We start from the raw sequence: 23,122 nt of genomic DNA on the forward strand, positions 1-23,122 counted from the left end.
TTGAGATTGGTATGATAGTGGTAGTAGTAGTGTAGACTGATGATGAGGTACTTGAAGTCTGATACAGGAAATGTGCGATGTTGGGTCTTCACCTTCATGTGGGGATACGGCTCAGCTATATACTGTGCCAGTATCCCACGGCTCACCTGAGAATGCCATTGCTCATGCGGCATCCCAAACCCCAGCTCCACGCATGCATCCACCAGACTACCAACCCAAAACCCTATCCCCGACAATCCAAGCATCGCATGCTCCACCCGTCACTCCCGCAGCCAATTATAGCACGCTACCAAACAAGGGTGCCTTAACGCCAGCTCCGCCGTGTCAGCCCAACGCGCTGATTCGGCCCAGGACCTGCACAACGCGTGGCAAGTCTCCCCGAACAGCTTACTGTGCCGCTTGGTTGTGTCCGACGAGCGGCGATAAGTGGTTCATGCGTGCGTAGACAAGGCAGCCCCGCACCAATTTCCTCTCCGCCAGCCGGCCAAGCAGCGCTTAAACGGTGCGATTTACACGTTAGCCCGGCCAAGTCGCCCTGTCCGCAGGGTCTAGACCATATGTTTGTTATCGTGGTGTAATTCTAGGCGAGGGATGATGCAAGGTGTTGAGTTGGAGGGTGATAAGGAATTATTGCGAGGGAGACTGGGTTTCGGAAGATCGGCGTTTACAGAATCGCGATTATTCACTTTTTAGAGTTTTGACTTTATGTCTGGCCGTTGCCTAAGATCACGTTCGGGGCCATGCATTGTGCCGACCGCGAATATTGGCCGAGTGCTTCTTCGACAGTCACCTGCTGCACTCTACAAACACTGTGCAACTGCGGACGAGCATTTTCGTCCTCCTTGCAGTTCACGATGACGGTTAGAAAACTCCTTGTCACGGCTCGGCTGGGCAATGCTAGGCGCCTAGCTTCCGAGAATGCTGCCGAGAGCTTCTGTACGGTTCTGTATCGTTCTGTTGAACCGTGGCACTCGGCTAGTAAACGAGCAGCTATACGGTTTGCCCCTGGGCTGAAACTACCATCGTTAGACAGAATAGCTCATGGTGACCAGCGTGCACCAACGAACGTGTGTGACGATCAAGTAGAATAGGATTGCACCATACCTAGCTGTACGCGTCGCGACTCCGCAACATCCGCGTGACAGTACGATTGCTTGGTAATCTACTGTTCAGACATTTCTTCAGTGGAGAAGGATTACATGCTGTCGCAGGCAGAACAAGGGCGGGAACTCTTGGATCCAAGCAATTCCGCTCGACGCCAACTGTTCGATACGAGGTCATGTGGCAGGTGCACCAAGCCTAATCAACAACGCCAGGGCGCGCCAACGCACCCCAGATCACGAATGGCCTCGGAAACCCAATGTCGACGGTCCACATGGTCAGCCTCGTACAGACCGTAGCCTATACGCCATCATAAAGCGAACCTTTTAATAGTCAAGCTTACACGAACCAATACCAATGACAGTCGGGTCACTATTCCTATAGAATTGCTCGAAATTGAACAGGGTATCATGCTAGTATTACAACGCTTTCGTAACCTTACGCCTCGCTCGATAAACAACAATCCCTTCAACGCGGGACACTATGGCCTGATCTTGCCAGCTTCAGGGTTGTCCCTGTTGCCCTGCCAACCCCAGGCTAATCTGGACATGGTCTTGTCTTCGTCCTTTCCAGGCCACAAGACCTGTCCGAGGTATACGGCACGAATGCAAAAGACTGCCGTGACGAACCACATGATGACCAGTAGAACGGTCAAAGCGCTCGCAACACCGTTAATAGCTTCACTGTGTAGTACTTTCCCTACTTGTATCGTTGCAAGCGTAAGTCCTGCGTTGGGAAAAATGAACGCCCACCAGTTCAGCGAGAAGGACATTCTACGCATTCCCACTATGACAGCGATGGTTGTTATGATGAAAAACCAGTATGCGAACAATATGATGAAAAGGCCTGCCATAATGCCTATGATGCGTACAATCTCGCCGTCTGGGACTACAGTGTTCGTAAAGTAGTTTGCGGCGATAAGCGACGGTGCTTGGTTCGCGAGGGAGATGAGACCAGCGGCGGTGTAACCTATCGTTGTCAATACCTCTGTGATAAGAAAAGATGCAGAGTATGGACTTACCAGCTGGACCAACAGATACGTACATCCCAGGTCGGGTAGTGGGAGACGGCAAAGAACTGGTCATCAGGCGCTGCATGTATAGCGCATACAGCAGGAAAGAAACAACCCATGCGAGTCCTTGAAAATGTATAGCTCCGACGAATATCTTCCAACTGGGCGTCTCAGGTTGGGATGGAAGTATAGTACCAGCCAGGGTGCCCACGACAAGCAAAGGGTATATTGGGAAAATCCAAGCAGGCACAGCGTCGCCAACGTTGAGGCGTTCGAGACGGAAGAAGAGCGAATACTGGATGACACCGACGAGGAAAGCAGCGGCGCAGTACATCCAGTACAAAATTTCGAGAGTTTTCGTGAGCCATGCCCCAGTCGACGTGTTGCCATAAATGTAAATGCAGTTGAGTATGAGGGCGACTGACACCCAGTACGTGCCGAAGAACAGACCCTCAACTGGGTGGTGTAACGATCCGAGTAGCTTGCGAGGGACAAGGAGGAACCGCGCGAACATGCAGATGTTGAATATGATGAAGAGTACGAGGTCGAAGATGAAGACCACCTTGCCGATGGTTTCCAGGCCGGTAAACCTGTTTGGGGTGTTCCCAAGGACTACAGCCAATGATCCTGTTGACATCGTACATGCGAACCATGGCCTGTGGTATCGTGAGCTCGTTATTCGAATGTCCTCGGCGCGTGTACGTACCATGTGAAATGCACGATGCGATCGCGCAACCCAACTTCTTGCGGTGGCTTCTCCTCATCTTTCTCGTACGTGGTATTAGTTCTGTCGCGGAATCGCATTTTGGTGATAAGTATGAAGCACGCGACCAGGTGTTGAGCAGCCCTGAGCCATGCTTAGGTAGTATTTACAGGTTCCCAGCCATGACACCTTCTTCTCAAGCATCCCGGAAAGAGTGCCGGACGCGTTTCGTCATACGGGCCCATAGCGTACTTGTTCTAGAGTTAGTGGCGATCTTGGTGTCTACGCGCCAAATGAGAGGAACGACGGGCAGCCCCGTAGTTGAGTCTCGGAAATCGGCACGCAAGCGTCTAGCAAAAAATGTGAGAATTAAGGCTTGGCGCACTGACAGCTGTGACGTCAGAGGCCATATGACCGACCGTAAGGCATCGAGCTGAACACATGCACCTCAGAAGGGGAAGAATTCAACAATCTTGGATGGTGGTTGATGTGTAACCATCTGATTCTTCGCTGTTAGTGGGTGTGTGTAGGCCAGCTATTACCCGCTTCACTGAGAATACAAGTAAGCACAGGTAGGCACCCCCGCCCCATGCAAGGGAAGACTTTACACTCTTAGCGACCTCTGTCTTTCGACTCACAGCATTACAACAGCGCCATGTATTTAGGTTCACCGTATACCAGGATACGTTTTCTCTATTCTCAGTGCTTCCTTTAATCTCTCCATTCTTCATCCTATCTCCCTGTATTGTGGGAAAATTTAGCATGATGGCAGATGTGCTATCGCTATACCCTGTTGAAGTGGAGAACCAAATATCTTATTGGCGAGACGTAGATGTCACCCATGCTGCAGATGCAGCGTGACACGAAACGCACCTGGAGCGGCGCGGCACAGTTGCCAGTTTGTCTCAATCTCAACCACTCTGTGCACATATCTCCATGACCAGTTCCTGTCATGAAAATTGCAGGTGGTTGCTCGTGTTACCATGGAACCTCCAAAACTGCCACCGCTTGCCAGGCCTGTTCCATGGACCTATGATCCCACCTTCGTACCAGTCAGCGCCAGAGAGCGAGAGTCCTTCGATTTGACTGCCGAGACCACATTCAATGTTCTGTGCCAGTGGTGTGAGAACTTACTTCGCAAAAGTCCTAAGCTACCAGAGATTCCGCTCTTCACAGAGGACAGTTCCACTATCCCTATTGAAGGACAGCTCGAGATCGACGAGAGTCTTCTGCGCGACTCCGCCTTGGGTGGTTGTTATCTATGTACTCTGGTCTTGAGAGAAACACAGCGCTCTTATGGAGCGACAGAGAAAACACCTCCTTTTCGGAGCGTCGCTCCATATGTTGTGTGGTCAAGGTTAGTAGCCCCTGTGAATTCAGGTATTGCTGGGGATATGGACGAGGGGTTCGAAGACGATTACACCTATGGTTCAACTCATGGGGTCACATTGGCCACTCGCCATGAGGGTGGGAACTTTTACTCCACGTTCTTGATACGACACCCGCGCACTTCTGAGCCTCCATCTGCCTTTTGTCGAAGCATCTATACGGGTTCGGATGAATGTCTGGAACGCTGCAGAGTATGGCTACAAGACTGTTTGGAATCCCATTCAGGATGCCATCATAGCTTACCGTCTAAAGTCCCGACGCGTCTGATTGAGATCATGAACCCTCGCGAGATCAGACTCGTAGAACCGACGAATACGGTGCAATATTTCGTATTAAGCTATTGCTGGGGTGGTTCAGACGTCTTGAAGTCCACAACCGAATCTCTTGAGGCATTCAAATCCTCGATACCATTCGATCAATTAGCACTCACAATCCAAGATGCTATCGGAGTAGCCTATAGGCTTGGATCCCGTTTCCTGTGGGTTGATAGCCTCTGCATATTACAAGACGATGCTCAAGATTGGCAACGAGAAGCAAAAGGCATGTGCGACGTCTATCGTAACGCCGCATTGACCATTGCAGCACTGGGGGCAGCACGCGCTACAGACGGATTGTTTGCGCGGCGTGATCCGTTGGTCTTCCAAGGATGTCAGTTTTACCGAACATGGAATCAGACTCCCGACCGTAGTCACCATTCCCCAAGTGTCGTAAATCAGTATGCTTGCTTCAGCAGCAGCACTTTGAATTCGCGCGGCTGGACCTTCCAAGAACGGGCTCTGTCACGACGTACCTTGTATTTTGGATCCAGTATATTTTGGGAGTGTAATTCCAAATTTGAGACAGAAGGTAAATTGAACTACGGTGGCTTAGAAGCTCACTTCAAGGCCCTTGTATTCCCGGCGGTAAAGGGGAGCCCAGTGTTGCAAGAACCTCATCAAGACGATACGCTTGAGACGACAGCATCAAAGACACTTCAAGCTTGGTCGGCTCTGAAAAAGTGGGACAAGATACTCCTCGATTATACACTTCGGAATCTTACCTACCCCAGCGACAGGCTCCCTGCAATAGCAGGTCTCATCGCTCACTATTCACAACTTATGAACTGGACGAATAACTGGGGACTATGGAAGGACCATTTGACTATCGAGTTACTGTGGAAAGTCTTGTCCGATACGCGTGGTCCACATCGCAATACGGCATGGCCGACCTGGTCGTGGATTAGCATACAAAGCCAGGTTTCACTAGGTGGTAGATTCGAGGGCTTCCTTGCCGAAGCACGCTTTGATGAACTTGATGACTCCGCTGTCATCCTCCATGGTGTTCCACTCGAAATATCAGAGCTCGACCCACAGACCTACAATCCATTAGAGGCAGACACGCGGAATAGGAAGGAAAGTCTGAACAGTGTTGAATGGGACACCACTGATATGAATTTCGCTGACCGTCCCTTCGGCGTACCTTTGACGTGGGCATACCTTCGAGAATATGCTCAGCCAAACAGTGACAGAGTCATTCTGCACGGCCTTTGTTTGGTTGCGGATGGTTCCACAGGTTCATATCGACGTTGTGGAATCATCAATTTCGTCACAAACAAAACTACTGCTCGCCAATACGACATCCGCTTTCACTCAAAACAGGTATTTCGCATCGTCTAAATCAGACATGTGAACAACAACCTGTATTGGAACTATGATTGCATTAATCACATCTGTCTGGCGACTTTCCCTGCATGGCAACGATCCCTTGCCCCAAGCTTACCGAGGAAAAAATCAAAACGCAGGGCCACCCACGATGCTCGCCACCGACTCGCGCCCGGCAAAGCGGGACGGACAACGGTTCCTACTAGACTCTCGATTCCGAAGCCATGGTAGAACCGGAAGCCTGAAAAGCTTAGCATCCTATTCTTTTGATGATTCTATATGCAAACTTGCGGCATAGCCCCTCATTCTAACCTGCAATGCTAAGCAATTCTCACATATGCAACAACTGTAGTGACTGAAAAGTTTCAAGCATATATTTGCTTCCTAGAGATTTGAAATCTAGATACCGGGTACAATATGTACTTCTTTGACGCAATGTAAAACCGTGTATATACACTCCTAGGCGCCGTCATCGCGCCTGTCCTATCCTGTTCCAAACAAAAAAGAAGACGAAAGTGAGAAATTCTCCTGTGTCGCATGTCATTAATGGTTCCCAATCCTGACCTATAAATCCAATTCCGAATGAAGCAATGAGGCGGAAAAATCCTGACCATGAGTGATGCGGATGAAAAGCCTTCTATCGCAGAAAGAACGCCGTCATAATGCATATGCAATTCCATGATGCTTGTGTTGTTTGACAAAGGAAAATGTGTTTCGCTACACCTGCCATTACGCGGTGATAAACGCCGCCATCATAGCCAACACACCACTCAAGATGGCATAGTTGGCACCACCGATCGGGGTCGAAGCGGCATTACTCTTCTTCGACTGTGTGCCGTCTGGCTTGAGGACGGCGGTAGTGCCTAGTTGGAAGCCAATGTTGGCTACCACAGCTTGGCTGTCCCGGACAGGGACAGAGATTCTACCGTTGCCATCGGCTGTGGTAGTTGTGACTGTGTTCTCAGCAACGGATGACGCGCCAGTGGTGTCGTCGTAGCTCATGCCGTTCCATGTGACACCTGTCTGTGAGTCTGCGCCGGGAGCTGTAAGGTAAGAGACGTATACTTCTTTATTGGCGTTTGCAGAGCCGAGGTTGAGGTTGAAGGTGAAGCTGCCCTTGTCCGATGAAGAGGCATTCACTTGCTTTGCGTTGATCATGGTGACAGCTTGAAGCTTGTCGTTTGCGTAGGCTGCGTATGCACGGATGCGACCGTCGTACGCGGCACCTACGTTGCTTGTAGAAAGAGCAGCAATCTGTGTGGTTCCGTTGCCGTTGCCAACAATCTGCGCGACGGCAGCATGGGCATAGTACTGTGGTCGTACGAATGTGTTCTGACGACCATAGATAGGGATAGGTGCCCAGGCACTGGCATTGGAGTTATCGGTCATGTGCATCTGGACCGAGGAGATGCCGATGGATGCTGCATAGAGGAAGAAGTTGAGGGTCCAGAGAGAAGCACCAAAAGCGTCACTCACACCGGGCATGCCTATGGGACCAACGGAGCTCATCTCACGCAAGACGTAGGGGTGCTTTGTGTTGAGGGCAATTCCGACCTGCTTCTCCCAGTATTTGAATTGTGTGTTAGTAGCATCGAGATCCATGAGATCGTCGAGGGTGAGGGGTGTTGGGGTAACTCCGATGACTACTTGATGTTAGTACGGTACAGAGAGCGGACTCGTCGAGATATAGCATACAGTAGAAGTAGTCGTGCTGGTTCCAGGTGGCCAGGAAGTTATCACCGTTCCTGCCCTCCATAATGCCATCGTCCACGAGCTGCGCAATCTCAAACGTGGTTCCGATGGTGGAGGCGGTCGCAGGAGACTCGAAGAAGGAAGACGGTAGGCCAGCAGCCTTGAGCACGCGCTCGTAGACGACCTCGCAGCGGTCTAACCATTGGCTTGTGTATGTCTGTCCATCCCAAGGCGCAGAGCGGAAAGAGTTCTGTAGCCACAAATCGGGCTCGTTGCCAACCTCAAACGAGTATAGTTTGACGTTGTTCATGCCATCGACGGCGGCCTGGGCCAATGCAGCAATCTTGTCTTGGTAGTCGTCGTCCATGTATGCCATGTTCAGTCCGAAAGTCACGGGAGTGTCCTTGGGGAAGCGGTCGAGCGCTTTGAAGTAGTTGGGTCCAATGATCATAGAATCAGCGGCAATGGCGCCCTGTGCCGTCGAGTCTTCGTTTGAAATCCAGGCATATTTTTCGTTGCTCGACTCAAACACCATGTAGTCCTGCGTGTTTCCTCCTAACCGGATATGCGGCGGCGCGCCCGAGTAATCTGCGAGATTTTGTAGCAGCTTGACGGAGAATTGGTTCGTTTCCTCCTTGCCAGTAAAGGAAAAGAGGTTCGAGGGCTCAATGCCGAAGCCAGCATACGAGGGGTCGAGGTAGTCGGAGGCGCCATCGGGCGGGCTGTTCCCTAGCGATATGGAGATGGACTGGGCGAGGGCAAGGCGCACGGCGGGTAACGACAGTATGGCTAGACTGCTGGCGGATAACGAGGGGAACATGGCTGCTGATAGGAGCCGTCCGGATGCAAGCGAGTGCAGACTGTCGAAGAAGAAAACAAGAACAGCGGAAAGTAAAGTCAAGACTAGCAATCAGTAAAAGCGAGCGCAGGGGAGGTTATCACAGGAAACGGAGAGCGAGGGACACGCAGCCAGGGTCGATGATGAATGGACGCTTGCAGGACGACCGGGGTTAAAGGAAGTGTCAACACTTTCAGACATGCGTCACTAAATGGGCCAAAAGTGGCGCCGGTCCGGGCGATGCCAGAGACGACGCGCCAGACTCAACAGCACATGACATCACGAGCCGCCATGCTTCCGGACGCTGCGACACCAAGCAAACCGGTCTGAGACGCGCGACCTCTGACAGCAGGTGGGCCGCTGAATATCACATCCCACACTGCTGCCCTCACCCATCCAGCAGCGTTGCGCGTTGCACTGGAAAAAAGAGGATAAACGCGTCAGCTACTGCCGACAACACTCCGTGTTCCAATTATGGTGGCTGCCTCAGATCTGCACCCACGCCAATCTGAGCGGCTACCGAACCCTTAGCCACAATGATCCGCGGCAGGAGGCTCAATAAGCCTTGTTTCGCCATGGCCCCGAATCCGCATCATCGTCCGTTCCTCGATCCTGTGCCGTCTTACCCTCGCACCAGGCCTCGTCATGGGCCCTTGAGCGCCGTGGATCTTCGCGGCTCCCTGACCACCGTGGAGCGCGCGGTACGCCTCCTACGCACCGAGGGCCCTGACGCACAGCGTCTGGATAATCGCAATTCAATATTCTCTCCCGCGCGCCCGTCCTGCCTACACTACCTAACCCCTGCTCCCGTTCGCTGCGTCCACATTGGCCCGTTGACAAGACCGCATGCAGGCTACTGGGAGCTTGATTTATTGCCCAGCCTCTTCCAGCTCTCCACCCCAGCCCCTTCGTAACAGCCGTAGCTGCTTTCACTCCCGCCTACCTTTTGATGATGCAAAGGGGAAAACTTTCTCGACAGCACGTTTGCTAGCCTCAAAGTTTGACGTGACTAGCAGCGCCTGCCATCATCTAGCTTTCTGAACCTATAATAGCACCAGGTCTCGAACACGACCACCGGGCATTCTCGTCCGCCCTTGTCCACGATGCCTTGGCTGCCGTCTGATGCCGAAACCCTGACTTCAAACAAGAGCTGAAGAACCCGAGTGCATACTCGGTGTACATCTTGCAGGAGGCAAAACGGATGTCGCGGCCTCTGTAAAGGTAAACTTACACCATTACGGTACATGTACAACACATGATGCTCAGAGAGGCGTCGCTTGCAAAGACACGGCCAAAACTCCCCGTGTTGGGCACTATCTGATCCGCCATTTGCCTACTACTAAAATACAGCTCTTACTACCGCATGACTATGATGCGCATCTGATGCAGCAAAATCGAGCTACGTCCATCTGATCAAGAAACTTGCTTGTAGAGAATTTTGTCGAACATGTCAATGCCGTAGTTCCGACATGGCATTGATTGTATGACGTATAGCTTGGTGGAGAGCACCGACAGAGGAAAGTATATCGTGGGCCAATCCAATGCAGGGAAAGCATGCTATACAGACGTCGTATTGCTCCTTGTCCGCGGATGGGTATACGTTTTTGCTTATTGTGATCTGCTGTAGAACCAGCTCGTAATCCTCTAATGGAGGTAGTATCATTACGAGCGACATTTTTCCCGAATTCGATCTTACAGCGCGGCAGTGTTCAACTCTGGACGCACACCTTCTCACCCCACTCACAGCTTCTACCTCTTACAACTTGCCCATCATCAAGTTCCCAATCATCTCCCGTCCAGTGACCACAGTGGTCCTCCAGAGTGTCGGGAAGTCCAATGTACTCGAGAACGCTACGATTCTGTTAGCCATGTACTCTCCAAGTACTGCCTTCATCTCTAGAACATAACAGGATAGAAAGAGGGTAAAAGAGTCAACAAACTTACTGTCGGCGTACCCAAACCCAAGCATAGGCGGAATCCATCCCCTCGCATACTCCAACGCAAAGCACCCACTGTCCATCTTATACTGCTTAACATCGCCCCTAGTAAGATGATGCACACTTCCCTGAGGGTACACCTCGGCCTCGTAAATGCCCCTTCCAGGTCGGTACGCCAGCTGCTCGCCCTTCAAGATGTGAAAGTAGTCATCTGCCGTATGCCGACCCGTATGACCCTCGGTTCCAATCGCTGTTCCAAAGACAATCAGATACTCAGTAATAGACGCGTGGATAATGTACATGGCGCCCATGGCACCACCCGCATTGTTAAAGATCCATTCTTCGTCCAGGTTGATGTGGGGACCGTGGGTTGCAGAGAGGGTAGATACAATGTGGGACACGACAGAAGCCGTGTCGTTTCCGTGGAGGGAAATGGCTTCCTGACTGAGACTGTGAAGTTCAGAAGGAGTGAAGATGTAGAACTTCTCAAGGTGCGAGTCCAGGCTGTACATGAGTGTTGTTAGGACGCCGAGGATGGCGCCGAGCGCGAGGAGAATACGCATCTTGGCTTGGTGCTGCCTCCGGTAAGGAATGTATAAGGTGAGAAAGAAGCCGACCGGATTCGATTATAAACTCTTTGCGAAGGAGTGTAATGTTTGTTTTTTGTTTCCGTTGCGCTGCACTTTATGAGGATCGTGAGGATTTTCTTCATTATCAGAACGCACGTGCCAGCCGGAATAGGAGAAGTCCGGGACCCCGGATCGTCAGCTCATGTGGAAGATGGCCTGTTGTCTGCTATGAGGATACCCGTGTTCCGGGTGGAAAGGAGCAATCTTGGCCCATCTAATAAGCGGTGGTTATACTGTGCAGTCAGTTGCGTATGTTAGTCATCTCCTTTGCAGACAGGAAGAAAAGATTGAAGATAAATGGGTATAAATTTTACAAATCAAAGCTGCCTACAACATTGAGAGTATTACCTCCTCTTCCATCCCCACCATTACTCTTGGGTTAATATTTGAAAAATGCGATATATGTTATCCCCGAGTCAGAATCTTTTCCCGTCCCTGACAACGCCATAAACCATGCAGAACGTCGTAAAAATCATGCTAGACGCGATTACACACGAACAATATGTCCAAACACCATATGCACATTAAAAAGTGTTGTCCCTGTAGATATCACCAGCCTCCGATGAAGGTAATGAAGCCATCCACCATGTTAATCCAATCCTGGCCGTTCAGTGTTCCCGCTTTTCGCTTCGCCCAGAGCACCTCCACCATCTTGCCCAGGTGAGCTCTTGCTTGCTCACCTGCCTCTCTCGTGCCGTCATTCCGCACTAGCTGCACCCTGCCACCAGCGAACTTTTCACTAAGATCGATCTTGAAACTGGCGTCACCGTCCGGTGGGCAGTACAGTTCCTCTCGTGTCGTCGCTGGCCCAATAACGCCCGGAGCAAGCTGCACAAGGTGTCCATGGATCAACACACTCTGTGTATGATTCCTCCTGGGCTTGAACAGCGAGCCGCGTACCGAGAAGCTAACCAGTCTTAGCAGTCCTGCGCCGTCCCCCAGGCGGATGATCCAGTCTTGAAAGGCCTCGTACATCATCTTGAACTCGACTTTGATGACCCACAGGTTATAGCTGTAGAAGATGGCGAGAGCTTCGGAGCGGACGAGGCGGGATACTGAAGCGAGTGCGTGCTGCATCTGGCCGTCAAAGGTAGAGATGCAGTATACGAGGGGTTTATCAATGACGAGGTTCTCACAATTGCGGTAGATCTGATGGCGGATCTCTGGTGGCAGTGTAACGAAGGTGGGTGGGGCGGACGTCATGGTCATGTCATTGGTAGGGAGTGTATCGATATCATGGACTGATGTGGCCTGGATATCTTCCATATGGATAATCTCTGCCTTTTCTTGGTGCAGGGCAATGTGTGCGGCCCAATCCTTCTGCACGTCGTTGGACCCATCGAGCTGGATGCGGTCGAGGCTGTGGTTTCTAGAATGGGACGGGGAAAGCGCGTAGTCGTCCATGTGCTCATCGTCGTCAGGTCTTTCCTCTGCATACAGCTGCAGACCTTCCAAACGCGTGGCATCGGGCAGAGTCGATACGCCGTACTGTTGCGAGTGCTCGGGTGTTGACGGAAACGAAGTGGCCTGGCTCTCGAAGCCGTGGCAGTCGCTGTGCTCGCTCCCATCTCCCAGCAAGTCGGCGTCGTCCGAGTCGGTGTCTGTATCGGAGCCTATGTCTATGTCCACGTTGAGTCTGTATCTCGGGATCTTGGGCGGCAGCTGGTGCGTGGGCGAGCTGGGCGAAGGTAGCTGGGTGGCAGATCGTTTGCTCGAAGTGCGTACAATGGTACCCTTTTGGGACATGTTCCGTCCTCTCCGCTGGCTGGCGGCGCTATCCTCGCTGCTCGTGCTCAGCTCGGGCGCGCCGTCACAGTAGCCGCACGGCGTTGTTTGCACACTAGTATCAAGAGGTTGGAGTTTTGGAGAGCGCGCTTTCATGGCTTCAGCATCGTCCGGGGGCGTCTGGCCCGTGACCGAGTATCTGCGCTGGGTGACCATTGTGAGTAGGGTTGAGGTGAGGCAGCGAGGGTGCGGAGTCAAGATTGGGGGAGCGAGAGCGAGAGGGCGCGTGGTGTGGTGTTACGTGGAGTCGGTCGAGTGGCAGGCTCCAGCAAAAAACCTTCCTTCTGCGCAGATGTGCTGGCAGGCTGCACGATGACCTTTTGCAGGCCCTCGACGCGCGCAATGGGCGAGGCTTGCGGGGTGCGTTAGGTAGCGCTGCGGATGCGGCCGAGTGGACTGAGAAGCGGATTCGCGAGTGGGGAGACACCACTTTTTTATCGATTACGCCGCCGGGAAAGATGAAGCTAGAGAACAATCACTGAAAACACTCGCGCAGACAGTCACGCAGCCTCGACGGTGTGGGCGAAGGGGTAGAGGTATACACTCGGCACAAACGGATCAGGAGGGAGATGAAGGGCGTAGCATGTTTGGCAACTGGGCAACAATGCCGCGTTTCATGACACCGCAATTTGTCGTCAATGTTGCACTGCCCACCCAGCGATTATCATGCTCCACCGCCAATTTCTCGTGTAACCAATCTTCGCATCTTCAATCTTCCATAATCGGCATGCCTCTCGAACCCATGGATGCACGCTTGGCTTATCGATGTATTGCGATCCGCGGCGCATAACGTAACGTCAGCACTTCGTCTCTTGACGGCCTTTTTGGGGAGCCTCTCGTATGGCATGTGAAACGTGTTTTGCTTATCGTGTGCTCGGTCATCTGTTAGGACCTGATCCCAACTACAAAGTCGGGTCCACGAGGGTTGGGAGCTCAACAGTCGTCCAAATCTTCATCAGCAATTCGTCACGACCTGTTCACGCGATAGTCAAGGACATCAAGTTGCAACAATCACCGCCGCTGACTTCGGCGTTATGCGATAATCTATCTAGGTGAAGTTGAACGAATGTAGCTAACAGACATAGACTCGCGCCTGTCTCTAACGATCCTGTTGAAGGATATTGCAATCGCCCATCACACGAAGCTCGTGTTCTTCGGAGACACACGCATGTTGAAATGGTGCTCTTCCTATCAGCATTCTATCATCCTTCTACGCACCACCCTTCTTCTCCATTCCAACAGGCTCTCGAACCATAATGTCCAACGGGATGTTCCTACCACCCCTCTGCAGATTGATCCTTCTCGTCTCCTCGAAGCCAAACTTTCTGTAGATCGGAGGGTTCGTCTCGTTGCTCGACTCCAGGTAGCACGGTCTTCCCTCGCGGTCTGCAAGCTTCGTTATATGTTCAATAAGCTTGCGAGCATGACCTTTACCACGGCCACTAGGCTTGGTACCTAGGTAAACAAGGTACCAGGCGTCATGCTCTCGCTCACCAAGCGCGCTATGCATAGTGTCGTGGAGGAGGGGCAGGAATTCGTCGAAGAAACGGCGTTTGCCTTCAGAGGAAAGGCGGTAGTTGAGACGCCACATGCCAGAGCGGAAAATCGTCAGGTAGTCGTCCATGTTCTGGCCGGGCGGCATCCTACGTGCGTGAGCTCCAAACCATACCAGCTTCACAGCATCGATAACTTACCACAGTGCGACTGCTTCGAAGTCGCCTACCGTAGTCACTAGTCCCTTGAGAATGTGAGCATACGTTATGTACTCAAGTATTTCGACATGCAATGCCCATTTCTGCTCTTCGGTCCAGTGCTCACGATCAGGTACGTCAATGAAGTACCTGGCAACATCGTCCTGGCCAAAGGCTTGCGCCAGACACTCAGCCGCCTGCTTGTACTCCACAGCCGTAACGACGCGGACGCCGTCGGTGAGCGGAGGCAGAAAAGTAGCGTCAGCACCATTTGTCTTTTGCTTCAGGATTCTGAAGCTAGCAGGTACCTCATTGATCCTAATGTTAGCAGACTTCAAGGTTGATGACTTGGTGTCCACTGTGTAATTACAGCTGACTGGCGTAACGGGAGAGAATGTTTTCGCCATGATTGCAGTTTTGACCGCAAGCTTCTACTAGTATTTAAGTGGGATCTGCCGCTTCGTTTGGTTATAGGGACAGTCGTGGAATTCGCCAGCGTGAGGTGTTCCCCGCAGGGCTTTGAACAGGATTCGGCGAAGGGGTGAGAGGTTAGTCACTTGAACCGCGGTATATCTAGATGAGCACCTGGAGTTCAAACAACACGACTAGATTGTGATTAGTCTGGTTGTGGCAATGGGTCGTCGTGGGCTGAGCAGGAGCCGTGACCGTCGATTGCCTGCCATGTAGTATACCTTTTCTGACTTCGCTTGTTGTTTACGTTTTAGCCGGACGATTAAGATCTCCCGTGTGAACTCTGGAGAGCTGCGATCTCGAGACGGTATCGACTCGAGATGGGTAGCGTAATGAAGTGAAGGCTTGACGTAGATCTACCGACATCAATGTAAGAGGCTAGATGAGCTCCCTCTTGATTTCAGGCTCGACAGACGTAGTGTGTCAGTCCGATGAGGTAGTTTTGCGTCGATAATATGCGCCTTGGGTGAACGATGTGCCAACCTTTATGTGCGTGTGGACGGTGCCAGTTGATGTATGGCTGCTTAGAGTTTGGACTTTGCTTTTTGACTCGCTGGCAGCTTTGTCACAAGACCAGTGGCAGCACTGCAGTACGATGCTTGGCTGATGTCGAGCAGCAGCGGGCGTCTTATGAAGGATCGCGAACGGAGGTCGGCTGCAGCGGGTTGCGTATGGCGTGGGGGTGCAGTGGCTAGTGACGTGAGGTGAGTGTAAGCTGACGGTCGGCACCCTGCGCCAGATGTAAGGCTTGTGTGTCTTTGTGGTGGAGTCAGAGATGGGAAGTCGGGAGTTTGATATACCTCCATCCACCCTGTACGATCGGCGCACCAAGCGCCGCCAGGTGGAGGTAAAGGTCATGCTTCACGGATGTAGCTCAACACGGGAGCTATCTTCGGACCAACCACTTAGGCTGTTACACATGCGAGTGTCCTTCTCATTCGTCCTGTGACCTTCGACTTGGTGTCGGGCCGAAGCGGCTCAGCGTAGACGTTGCCCTGTGGCTTGCTTGCTAATCGTTTGGCGTTACAACTCGCAGCTTGCTTGTGAACTACATTTGGCGATAGAGAGTCAAGGCAGAGAGTACCGGGCTGACATCGGACGCCTGGCGGGAAACTGTGGGGTGGAGAGGAAGGGTTGCGTTGCACACCTCGGTTGTACCTCCTCAGAACAGGTAAGCGCAAAAGTAACACCAGCATTAGGCCTACGCTCTCTGGTAGCTAATGATAAAGCAAACACCCGGAATACTTCCGCTACATGATTGTCTGCGTCTGGCTCGGATGCTACTAATCTATCAGCTGGAGATATGCGGTAGGCGGGGCTAGGCTGGATCAACTGTCACGCAATGTTATTAGAACACAATGATAGGAGAGGAGCGGACCTTGATGCGCGCACGATAAAGCCACGACGACTAGTGTGCGTGGGGAATGATTCAATGGTCAATGACTGGATCAAATGGCAGTTGTGGTATCTAAGGAGGCCGAGCCTGCATGCACGTACCGCCTCACTTTCAGGAATTGGGTAATCTAGACCAAGGATCTGGAAGCCGGTACGCTCGAATAGCATCCAAGGGATCGATGCACATATTACGGTGCTCTTCATGTCGTTGGGAAAGCTTGTCCATGCTTTTTACATGCGACGAATCTCTGTCTCTCCCATGTACTTCTCCAAACCAGAATCGAGGTGGTCCCACCATTCGAAAAGCATGCTTTCGCAGATGAGCTTGAACCACGGCGTGAACTTGAGCGACTTGTCCTGGAACATGGTCTTGAGGTCCTCCTGGGACACCCATCTTGAATCGCGGGCCTCGTTGGGGTTGACATTGAGGTCCACATCGGCCTTCATGAATAGGATGTAGTCAACTAATGATTCGTAAGTACCCGTCCACGTATCCAAGAGTCAGTAGCACAACTTACTCTCATGCTCGCCCCACTTGCCGTCACTAGGCGACTTGTAGTGTATCCGGGTGAGGAATTTGAAGTCGTCTATGGGCACTTGTTCGGCCTTGATGCCCAGTTCATGGTCCAGCTTGCGCACTGCTGCGCGACGCACGCCCTGGATCGATTCTTGCAGACCAACGCCAGTCTCTCCTGGTATGCCTAGCGGGTGCGAACAGCATGTGTTTGTCCACATATCCGGGAATGTAATCTTCTCGGTCGCGCGCTGCTGAAGAAGGAGACGGTTCTGAGAGTCGAAGAGGAAGACGGAGAATGCACGGTGAAGGAGGCCTCGATCGATGTTCTCCATCAAATGACCTGCAACATGTCAGTACCGGCCAATTTACGAATCGCGCTGTAGCCACTTACAGAGCTTCTTGGTCGCACTGCCGATTGGGATGTCGTTGTTGTCCAGCACGATGCACACCTCGTCCATCAGCCGTATCTGCTCCTCGTCGTAGCCCTGGAGCGCATTGTCGCTCGTGGCCGAGTTGTGCGATCCTCCGATGAGGGTGGTGTTTACTTCGGGGAAAAGGCGCAGGACGTTCTCCGCCGTGATCTCAGGGTGCTGAGTGACAGTCTCGATAGTACTCATGATTGCGAACCGACACGCGTGCAGGCGAGGGAAATTGAGGCGTAGAAAATATGTCCCGAGGAGTAGGAGGGGCGGTCGGGGGGTATTGAACAAAGCGAGCACGCGCCCCTGTCCCCCATGCAGGGTTCCGCCTCCGCGGCGGTCTGGGTCAACTGGCAGTTCGCCAGTATGCATGTGGCAATGAGCAACGCACCAGATCACCATAGGAAAAGTTTTTGTTTGCAAGCGCTTTTGTCTTATTGTCTAGTTTTGACCGTTGCTCATCATGCTATACACTTTGCCGAAGCCATTGGGCTTTTCGATCCAGGTATCAATAACTCAGAAACTTTTCCGTAACCGGAAGACATGCGAATATGCTCGAAAAGACAAACCCCTGATAACAGTAAAGAAATCAACCAACTCCAAAAGTCCAATATATACAAAGCGTCTTGCGCTTAAGCCACAGTGGCAGTCTTGTTCTTCTTGGCAACAGGCACCTCGGCCTGTGCATCGGCGGTAGCGTCAAGCTCCCGCTTCTCTGAGACGCCGTTCAGCTCGGCCTCAGCCTGAGCGAACTTCTTCTTCTCTTCCTCGGTCATACCAGGAAGAAGGGGTACCTCCTCCTTAGCGTGAAGGTTGTTGTGGTAGGTACGGATGATCGAGTCGGTGTCGTCAAGAGCAATCTTGCGGATGTCTGCAATAGCCTTGATCTTGGAAGTGCACTCCTTGTACTGCGCGTCGGTCATCTTCAAGCCAAGCTGCTCAGCGCGGCTCTTGATCGCGTTCCATCCAGTAAGCCTGCTGGCAAAGTGTACGTATCGGGACATGCCGAAATCTTGAGGGTTGATAATTTCGTATGTCGAAGGGTTGTTGAGAATGGCCTTGGCGTGGATACCAGCCTTGTGGGTGAAAGCACAGAATCCGGTAATGTAGTTCTGCTCAAGTTAGTACATGATCTGCCAAGTCTTCACTGCTGCACAGTAGTGGAGTTTGCACTTACGTTGAAGGGAATGTTGACCTCAACAAGATCGGCAACCAGATCCTCAACCTCCTTGAGAGCCTTAATGTTGTACTTGCTGGTGACATATTCGCGGTCCGCAACGATCATGCGGGCCATGAGACCTCCAAGAGGGGTGATTCCATTACGCTCACCAATACCAAGTACGGAGGTATCGATGTGAGTGGCACCAGCCTCTAGCGCGCAGAAAGCGTTTGCAATGGCGCAGCCAGAATCGTTGTGGAAATGTGTCTCAATGTCGCAAGAAACGACACCACGGAGAGTTCGTACGAGGTCGTAGACCTGACGAGGAGATGCACAACCAACGGTATCAGCGATACCAACACGGTCGACGCCAACCTTGTCGACAGCGCTGTAAATGGACAGAAGGTCGACGAGGTCTGAACGGAACGAGTCCTCAGAGCTGAATCGGATCTCCTTGCCCTTGCTCTTAACGAACTCGATGACCTCGAGCGCCGTGTTCTTGATGTATGTCATGTCCTTGCCGTGGCTGTGCTCGCGGAGGTACGCCGAGGTTCCGATGACGACATCGAGACCATCGACACCAGTCTCGACAGCGATTCGGGCATCGTCCATGTGGCATCGTACGTGAGTAAGGATCTTGGCTTTCAACTGGCACGTTGTCAGATTGCGTCCTCACCGCCAAAACAGAGCGAGAAAAAATTACGTACTCCGAGCTTGCAAAGAGCTTCACAGTCCCTTCTTGACTGCTCAGAGGCAGCAGGGCTGGTAACTTCAATGTCTAGGTTTGTGGTCAGCTTCTGAAAGCTTCGCGCCAAGTGCCGCGGAGGGTAGCCGTACAGTCAACACCAAAGTTGTCAAGAGCTTTGGCAATCTTGATCTTGGCCTCGAGATCGAAGTAGGCGTTGGCGAATTGCTCGCCCTCTCTCAGTGTGCTCTCTGCACAGGCAAGTTAGCATTATTTTCAATTGCCAATAGTAAAACTTCAGTCGGCGCGAGTGCGCATCCGATAACGCTCGAGATAGGCGTTATGACGTACCGATAATCTTGAATCGGCCAACATTTGACAAGAAGTCGCCAACGGGCGCGTATGGGCTCTTGTGCGAAGGGTGAGGGTTCTGTCTGGTCTGAACGCCTGTAAAGCCTTCCTTGTTGCCGTTGGCGCCGTTGGTGCCATTGCTATGGCCATTGGTAGCAGGTGTTTCTTCGGGTTGAGGACACATGTTGGGCAATTGATGTGGATGGGAATGAGGAGGTAGGAGGGATGGTGGATGAAGGGCGGTATTTGAATGCTGGGCAATCAATTCCAAGGTGAGTCAAGAAGGACAAAAATCTGCTGCGAAGAGCGATGATGAAAGCGCAGGGCCGGGATCGGGTCTGTAGCTCTGCGCTAGCCGCCTTCGTTCGCATGTGGGGTTGCCGTTTGGCGGCGGCCAACGAGATGACTCTGCTTTGATGCACACAAGGCGGAGCAGACTTCGTTTTTCCGCTCTCAATCTGTTTTCTCTCCACAAACCTGGAGAAAGTGCGGCCGAGGCTCCAGACTGGATGCCTATCCTGGGTCAAGCAACGAACATCTGCACGCAGACCATGCCATTGGCGATCCACCTCACCGCCTCGTTACCCAGGCTCGGTGGTGATATTGGCCGCGGACTTGCTGCACGCGATACCAAGACACACTCAACATTTGGCATCTTCCAACATGTGCAGTCACAAATACAAAAAACAAAATACAGCGGTGGGTCGCTACACATGAGTCTGTCTAGAAAATATTTTCATCCCTTACGATAAGCATATACAGCTTTTCGCCAGTAGGTGTCATACAACCCCGCTTTGAGTCAAACAAGTCGTATGTACCAAGAGGCCTGCACCAGAGTGGTAGTCATGACCGGAACTCTATGCATGGTCTATGTAGCACGGTACGGGTCGTCCCTGGTTTCCAGTCCCGTGTTACGACCTCAGGGTACGTACATACCTATCAGGTAGAAACACTTCAATAGCCGTGCGAGATCAAGAGCCTTATGTCTCAAGCTGTAAGATCAGACGTTCAAGTACCTTTCTGAACCCTAGCACAAGCTCAAAGCCTAATGTGCTACTCTATTGCTTCCATCCCGCGTAGCTTTGAGATAAGCTGGTTGTTCTCAGGGTCATATGCAGGTACTTCCGTTCGACGTGGTGCATCGGACATAGCAAAGACCCTGATCTATACTTATTCTCCGCCTACATTACGCGTGCTAACCCTAGCGACCTGTGATGGACCCATGACCTGCGTTGTATTTAGGTCATGCACCTTGGTAGCTTTCATGATGATGGGTTTGGAAGACTGCAAGTTACAAGGGAGGTCTGGATATCAAATGCACCGTAAAATGGCAAGACAGAACAGTAATTAAATCAGAACTACATGGTATCACAAGCCCTGCAACCTGGTATCATCAAAAAGATTCCAAACGCCAACGTAAGCTGATTGTACGTGACAACAACGACCCTAGATGCTCTGCTCCATCTCCGTAATATAAAGCTTGATGTGACTCTCCATCTTGAGGTACTCATCATGGGCAGCGTGCACCTCGTTCTCAATGTTGTCCTTGAGTTCAGCCATCTTCTTCTCCGTCTGCTCGATGCGTACTCGCCTCCTCTCCATTTCACGCCCTTTTTCCCCTCGCTCCTCGGTCAGCTTCGCGTGCGTCTCTCGTAGCTCCTCCATCCGCTTACGCGCACGTTCCGCCTCCTCGTCGCCCTTGGTCTTGAGTTTGCTGGTTCGTGCGTTGATGTTGCCTAGCTGCTTCTGTAGGAGGCGCTCTTGTCGTTCGACATCCCGGACGTTGTTGCTTCGATCTGCCAATGCGTCTCGGTGTCTTGATGCCTTTGCCAACTCCTCCTCCTCGCGTGATAGATCGGCTTGTACATCTGTGAGTAGTCGTGTGCACGAAGTAACGTCAGTCGCAACTACAGCGAAGGAGTCGGTAGACGTTTGAAGGGCTCGAGCACGACGGTCTAGCATGTCGATCTGGGTCTTGTCTCCAGTGAGGCGGTCGCTTAGGTCTCGCAGTGATTCTTCCAGCGCTGTCGGGCTCTGTTGTGTGTAAGGCTTCAGTTTTACAACCTCGCGCTGCACATTCTCCTTGTTCTCGACCCTCTGCTGCAAGAGCTTCTTCAGCCTATCTTGCTCGGCTTTAGCACGCTCGAGTTTCTCTGCAACCGCCTCTTGACCCCTCTTCAACTCCAGCAGCCTGCTCTTGAGCTCGTTGTTGCGCTTTTCCTTCTCTTGCATGAGCCTTTGTGTCGCCGCACGGTTGCGCTCAAGCTCGGCCAATTGCATTTCCTTTGCCTGCTTGTCATCGTATAGTTGTTCGATTCGTAGTTTCGTGCGCTCCGCCTTGTTGAAGTGCTCATCTATGATCTCGGTCTGTGACTCCCGGAAGCGGATGAAATTAATCATGTAAGAGAAGATCTTGACTAGGCGACCGTGGGTAGGCTTATAAAGGTCGTTGAAAGTGAAGTCGTGAATGCCGCACTGAGCTCGTTAGTACTGGCAGGAAGGCCCGAATTCAGAGGCACTCACTTCGCGAAGAAGTTTCCTCAGGATGACAAAAAAGGCCATCAGGTCCCTCGTGTCGCTTGTATAGAGCCTCTCCGCGTCGCCACCACACATGTCTTCGGCGGCAGCGCGCATGGCCGGCGCAACAACTTCGCGTGTTGTGTTCATCAGTAGCTCGGCGAGCCATTCGAAGACCTTCTGGATGATTTGGGGATTCGGCTTCTGTAGATCTGAGACGGAAAACTGAATCCCTATGTCCGAGATGCAGCCTGCAATTTCATGGTCGGGCTATATCCGTCAGTAATGCGCAAAGTGGGACGAAATCTGCGCCCATACCAGAGTCATAAATGCGTCGTGTTCGTTGACGGGCGGCGCACGTTGGTTGTGCTGAGTTGTTCGCGCCATACTCATGCGCCCGTTGTAAGACATATTGGGTTATTGCGCGATCTCAATCGGATGTGAGTGTCTTAGTCGTGTAGCGTAGGGCTGTTCGCTATCGTGGGGTGGTAATGTTCAGGCGGTGGGCGGTGTTTGTTTACAGGGTCCAGCAGTTTGTTGGCATGGAAGGAGCGACCTCGGGTGCCGCCCTTCCGGATACAGTATCGCGTAACAGCGCATCGATCCATAACTCCACCGACAGCTCACACATTCCCCATCAGTTTGTACAAGATAAGCAATGCGTGTAGCCGCTGTACGCGTCTTCACTTGTATGGCCGCACGATGCAAAACATCAGCCTTTCCTGCTTCTGAAGATCTAGCCAATAGAAAACGCTGATTATCAAGCCTGATTGGTCTGATGGGAATGATGCCCACACAGCAGATAGGACAGCAAGTGAGCAGATCATGGCTCTTTAGTCTTCTTCAATATTCACCAAGTACTCGTTCGTTCTCATGCAAACTGAATGAGTGCGAAAGAACTGATTTAGGACGAATATCAAAGTTTTTGCGGGCAACCCGACTCTCCATGGACAAGCGCAACACCTATCCGTGTTTGAAACAGACCTGAGATTCTCTACATCATTCTCATTACTCGAGTCAATGTACGAGGTAACTGCGATATTCGAGATGTAATGAGCGACGGTCAACCATGCTACATGGCAAATATCTTGTGAAGTTTGGATCGACGAGTACACAATATAAGGTTGCCCAGGTCAGATTTAGGCTATGAGCTCGTAGTCTCATTGGAGATTCAGAATTATACACAAGACC

General features: G+C 51.9%; 9 protein-coding genes across 9 annotated transcripts; 1 reads left to right on the plus strand and 8 right to left on the minus strand.

The window, feature by feature from the left end:
• Positions 1–1,582: 1,582 nt before the first annotated feature.
• On the minus strand, positions 1,583–2,917 carry AA0111_g6031 (hypothetical protein; the record flags this gene model as incomplete). Its single annotated transcript, XM_028652210.1, has 3 exons — positions 1,583–2,070; positions 2,123–2,769; positions 2,820–2,917. 3 exons carry the CDS (start codon positions 2,915–2,917, stop codon positions 1,583–1,585), a joined length of 1,233 nt encoding a protein of 410 aa, XP_028506559.1.
• Positions 2,918–3,799: 882 nt separating this feature from the next.
• Positions 3,800–5,860, plus strand: AA0111_g6032 (hypothetical protein; the record flags this gene model as incomplete). Its single annotated transcript, XM_028652211.1, has 1 exon — positions 3,800–5,860. The coding sequence occupies one exon, from the start codon at positions 3,800–3,802 to the stop codon at positions 5,858–5,860; it is 2,061 nt and encodes a 686-aa protein (XP_028506562.1).
• Positions 5,861–6,574: 714 nt separating this feature from the next.
• AA0111_g6033 (hypothetical protein) lies at positions 6,575–8,357 on the minus strand (the record flags this gene model as incomplete). The annotated part of the gene is made up of 2 exons (XM_028652212.1): positions 6,575–7,488; positions 7,541–8,357. The coding sequence occupies 2 exons, from the start codon at positions 8,355–8,357 to the stop codon at positions 6,575–6,577; spliced, it is 1,731 nt and encodes a 576-aa protein (XP_028506561.1).
• Positions 8,358–10,131: 1,774 nt separating this feature from the next.
• On the minus strand, positions 10,132–10,875 carry AA0111_g6034 (C-8 sterol isomerase; the record flags this gene model as incomplete). The annotated part of the gene is made up of 2 exons (XM_028652213.1): positions 10,132–10,226; positions 10,320–10,875. 2 exons carry the CDS (start codon positions 10,873–10,875, stop codon positions 10,132–10,134), a joined length of 651 nt encoding a protein of 216 aa, XP_028506556.1.
• A 615-nt stretch (positions 10,876–11,490) lies between these two features.
• Positions 11,491–12,882, minus strand: AA0111_g6035 (hypothetical protein; the record flags this gene model as incomplete). Its single annotated transcript, XM_028652214.1, has 1 exon — positions 11,491–12,882. One exon carries the CDS (start codon positions 12,880–12,882, stop codon positions 11,491–11,493), a length of 1,392 nt encoding a protein of 463 aa, XP_028506555.1.
• A 1,054-nt stretch (positions 12,883–13,936) lies between these two features.
• On the minus strand, positions 13,937–14,824 carry AA0111_g6036 (hypothetical protein; the record flags this gene model as incomplete). Its single annotated transcript, XM_028652215.1, has 2 exons — positions 13,937–14,369; positions 14,421–14,824. The coding sequence occupies 2 exons, from the start codon at positions 14,822–14,824 to the stop codon at positions 13,937–13,939; spliced, it is 837 nt and encodes a 278-aa protein (XP_028506558.1).
• A 1,690-nt stretch (positions 14,825–16,514) lies between these two features.
• Positions 16,515–17,417, minus strand: AA0111_g6037 (Isopentenyl-diphosphate; the record flags this gene model as incomplete). Its single annotated transcript, XM_028652216.1, has 3 exons — positions 16,515–16,747; positions 16,802–17,140; positions 17,192–17,417. 3 exons carry the CDS (start codon positions 17,415–17,417, stop codon positions 16,515–16,517), a joined length of 798 nt encoding a protein of 265 aa, XP_028506557.1.
• A 434-nt stretch (positions 17,418–17,851) lies between these two features.
• AA0111_g6038 (Homocitrate synthase) lies at positions 17,852–19,598 on the minus strand (the record flags this gene model as incomplete). Its single annotated transcript, XM_028652217.1, has 5 exons — positions 17,852–18,331; positions 18,397–19,026; positions 19,086–19,156; positions 19,216–19,314; positions 19,415–19,598. 5 exons carry the CDS (start codon positions 19,596–19,598, stop codon positions 17,852–17,854), a joined length of 1,464 nt encoding a protein of 487 aa, XP_028506554.1.
• Positions 19,599–20,860: 1,262 nt separating this feature from the next.
• On the minus strand, positions 20,861–22,342 carry AA0111_g6039 (putative kinetochore protein nuf2; the record flags this gene model as incomplete). The annotated part of the gene is made up of 3 exons (XM_028652218.1): positions 20,861–21,889; positions 21,938–22,201; positions 22,250–22,342. The coding sequence occupies 3 exons, from the start codon at positions 22,340–22,342 to the stop codon at positions 20,861–20,863; spliced, it is 1,386 nt and encodes a 461-aa protein (XP_028506553.1).
• Positions 22,343–23,122: the final 780 nt, after the last annotated feature.

Source organism: Alternaria arborescens (genome assembly GCF_004154835.1).
Source record: "Alternaria arborescens strain FERA 675 chromosome Unknown contig_12, whole genome shotgun sequence".
Lineage (NCBI taxonomy): Eukaryota > Fungi > Ascomycota > Dothideomycetes > Pleosporales > Pleosporaceae > Alternaria > Alternaria arborescens.